Source organism: Alligator sinensis, unplaced genomic scaffold (assembly GCF_000455745.1).
Source record: "Alligator sinensis unplaced genomic scaffold, ASM45574v1 scaffold1307_1, whole genome shotgun sequence".
NCBI classification, from domain to species: Eukaryota; Metazoa; Chordata; order Crocodylia; family Alligatoridae; genus Alligator; species Alligator sinensis.
In genome coordinates this window covers 344,328-348,039 of record NW_005843052.1, presented here as the reverse complement: position 1 = coordinate 348,039, position 3,712 = coordinate 344,328, and the positions used below count along the sequence as shown (strand labels likewise).

The 3,712-nt window shown below is 53.3% G+C and overlaps 1 protein-coding gene across 1 annotated transcript in view; it reads left to right on the top strand.

Annotated features, from left to right (window-relative positions):
* Positions 1 to 2,090: 2,090 nt before the first annotated feature.
* LOC102384648 (olfactory receptor 2G3-like) overlaps positions 2,091 to 3,712 on the top strand; it is an 8,740-nt gene continuing 7,118 nt past the window's right edge. Inside the window, exons 1-2 of the mRNA XM_014526448.1 lie at positions 2,091 to 2,098; positions 2,200 to 2,296. Of these exons, the coding sequence (XP_014381934.1) occupies positions 2,091 to 2,098; positions 2,200 to 2,296 (105 nt within the window). The remainder of the gene's footprint in view (positions 2,099 to 2,199; positions 2,297 to 3,712) is intronic.

Genomic DNA, 3,712 nt, shown 5'->3' with positions numbered 1-3,712 from the left:
GGAATGCATGGCTGTGGGGCCAGCCAGGGAGTGGGGAAAAAGCCATGGGCAGCTTGTCTGGAAGGCAGCAGGAAGGCTGGTTCCCTGCTGATGCACACACTTCTGGGGAAGGTACGTGGACTCCAGATTTGTGTGCGAGATAGGGAAAAATGTTAGATGCCTGCTGCAGGGCTCCCTGCCCTGCTGCCCTCCTGCCAGGAGCCCTGAGCCAGCCGTGCTGTCACGGTGAGGTTCCCCTTCCCACCTGGAAGCAGCAGGGGGTACAACTCTGCACAAATGCTGCCCCCACTGCTCCTGAGTGGGTAGAGAGTGCCTCACCATAACATCGTGGCTGGTGCAGGATTCCCATTGGGAGAACAGCAGGGCAAGCAGCCCCAAGCCAACAACAGGCAGCCCACATCTACCCCCGTCCCACACAGGTTCTGTCCAGCTAACTTTGGCCCTATGACCGGGGTGGATGTGGTGGGGGCGGAGGAGGCAACTGTGTGTCCCACCTGTCCATTTTGAAAAGGTCATCATCCTGTTCTCCAGGTCTCTCTGGTCTCACTGCAACTGGCCGCTCTCTGCCCAGTGGGACCGGCGATCAGGTCCTGCTCCTAGTCCTGCCCCTGCTCACCAAGCCTCTAGTGGCAAGTCACAGCTGTACAAGTGAAGGGCAGTCAGAACAGGTTTTTTGCTGCACTAAGTCAACACTAAAACAATTAACATGTCTTTGGCTCATAGCATAAGGTCAAAAAAGGCCTTAGTGTCACAAGGGGTGCTGAAAGAAAGCAACTAATAGCTGTATCAACCCCTGTTCCCCCTCTTGCCACCAAGCATATGTCCACCAGGGCCCAAGGGCTCCGGATTCTGTGGCAGGCCCTTCCCCTTGCGCCAGGCCCCCGCCACAACTTCCGGCAACTTACCAGTATCTGGGCAAACGGGTAGAGCAATGTTGTAGACCAGACCCAGCCCAAAAGCTATATGTCTGACATCCCTGATCTAAAGTGTCATCCACTAAAAAGCTAATATTTCCATGTACCTGGCTTTTCCATGTAATATTTCCATGTACACATCATGAAGTTGGAGAAGGCATATGAAAAATTAACAAAGACCAATGCCCTGAATATGCAGTGCAACCAACACTGGGATTAAATATATAGGAAACCAATTTTCTGTCATGTCTCATTTTTACATTGTGCAAAGCGAAGGAGTTAGCCTGCTGGTGTTTCTACTGCAGCACACTGGGTCCACAACCACAACCACACCCACCCACTCTGTCCCTGGCTGCACACCCACACCCACCCAAGCACTCTGCCCCTGCCTGCCCACCCACTCTGCCCCTGGTTGCACACACAACACACCCACACCAGACACACACACACCCTACCAGCAGCTCCATGCGCCCCACTCTGGTGATGCAGCCAGGCCACTTAGTACCAACAGTGCCACAGGCAGGAAATGCAGTGGCTGAGGGTGGGGCAGACTGGGCTGATCAGTCCTGCTGAGGCTGCTCCTGGGTCCTACTGCCCCTGGCTCCTATGAGCTTTAACAGGATCCAGGGCAAGTCAATACAATTTTAAAGCCTACGGGCTCCGTCTGCCTCCAGTTCTCTGACTGAGGTGGTGGGGCCATGCATCCAATTGCCACACGCCCTCTCCAAGGTGCATGTGTAGTTGGTCCCCCAGCATTACGGACAGACAAACAGAAGTACTAAGCCTTTTATTATATTAAAATAAGGAAAATTCTGGGTGGACCCAGACCCAATACGTCTCATTGGGTTCTTAGCAGAAAAGTGCACTTCAGCCTTTGGGGAACAAAGAAGGCCCTATGCTACCTCCAACACCAACTCAGATTCTCTCAGGATTTGCCTGCAGTAGAGAGCCTTGGCGACAGTAGCTGTACCTGCCTGATTATATTGTGCATAATGGGTGCATCTACACCTCACCCTTGGCACTGCCAGGAGCACTCACCTTGATCATGCCATCCCACTAAGTCTCATGCGATAAATCCAGAAATGAATCCGTGAAGCCACTGTGAGACCACCCTCCTTACTTGCCTGCAAGCATATTAGAGAGAGACATCTTGAGAGTGAGGTTGGTTTGTGAGACATGCTCAGGTGGGATGGGCTTCACCTCTCCCCCAAAGGTAAGCGTGTGTTCTCTTTCAGGTTGGCTGATCTCCTCCAGTGGGCATTAAACTAGGCTGATTGGGGGAAAGGGAGGATGAGGTCGGAGGGAGCCTTGGAACACCAAACCAAGTGTCGCCCACAAGAACAGCCCAGCCAAGACTGACAACGAGCACAAGAAATGCCCAGGTAAGAGACAGGGGTCTGGATAGCCCTGGGATTAGAGGGGTGGTTCATACACCTTCAGGAGGCCTTAAATGCCTATACACTAATGCTCGTTGTATGGGGAACAAGCAGGAGGAACTTGCCCTCCTGCTAGCTAACACAAACCCAGACGTAGTGGGGCTCACCAAAACATGGTGGGATTCAAACCACAACTGGGTGGTGAACATCAAGGACTATAGGCAGTACAGGAGGGATAGAACAGGGAGGAAAGGCGGGAGTGTGGCGCTCTACATCAAGGAGGAATACACATCTTCAACAAGCAGCACTGGGTCAGAGGAGGGGCAGACTGAAGTGCTCTGGGTCAGAATACAAGGGGGTCGGGGGGAAAGGGACTTAACAGTGGGTGTCTACTACAGACCACCAAACCGGAGAGAAGAACTAGACCGGGAATTCTCAGGTCAGCTCGTGGAGGCAGTTAAGTCAAAGGATGTGGTCATCATGGATGACCTAAACTATCTGGACATCTGCTGGGAAGAGCAGTCAGCCAGGTCTGACCACTCACATAGGTTCGTAGCTGAGTTCCAGGACCTCCATCTAACCCAGGAGGTGCACAGTCCCACCAGGGGAAAAGCCTTGTTAGACCTGGTCCTGGCCGCAAGCAAGGACCTGGTGAGGGGACTGCGGGTGCTCGACTACCCGGACGATAGCGATCATCGCCTACTGGAATTCACCATCCAGCGCAGGGTGGCAAAGGCCTGCAACAAGGCAGCAGCCCTGGATTTCAGGAGGGTAGATTTCACTGAGCTAAGGAGACTAGTCGGGGAGGCACTAAGGTCCCGGAGGGGAGGGGAGTTGGGAGTCCAAGAAGAGTGGTCATTCCTGAAGGAGACGATCCTCCAAGCCCAAAGGGTGGCAATCCCAACATGGATCAAAGGGGGCAAGAGTGCTCAAAAGCCCCCATGGCTCACCAAAGGCATCCAGGAACATCTCAAAGCTAAAAAGGAGGCATACACCCAATGGAAGGGAGGGGCCATCACCAGGGAAGACTATACCTCCATTGCTTGGGATTGTAGGGGCCTGTTAAGAAGGCCAAGGCGGAGATGGAACTGGGACTAGCTACCCAGATCAAGGACAACAAGAAGGCCTTTTTTAAATACATAGGGGGTAAAAAGAAGGTTCCAGGTAAAGTGGGGCCTCTGCAGGACACGCTAGGAAATCTGGTGGTCTTGCCAGATGACAAAGCTAACCTATTTAACAATTTCTTTGCCTCCATTTTTCTGAGCAGGGACCAGGTCATCCCCTCCACCGGCATCCCTGATGGTCCCAGGGGAGGCACAGCCAGGCCCAGGGTCAGTGAGGACTTAGGGAACTTCTGGTGGGACTGGACGTGTTCAAATCAGCAGGTCCTGACGATCTCCACCCCAGAGTGCTGAGGGAATT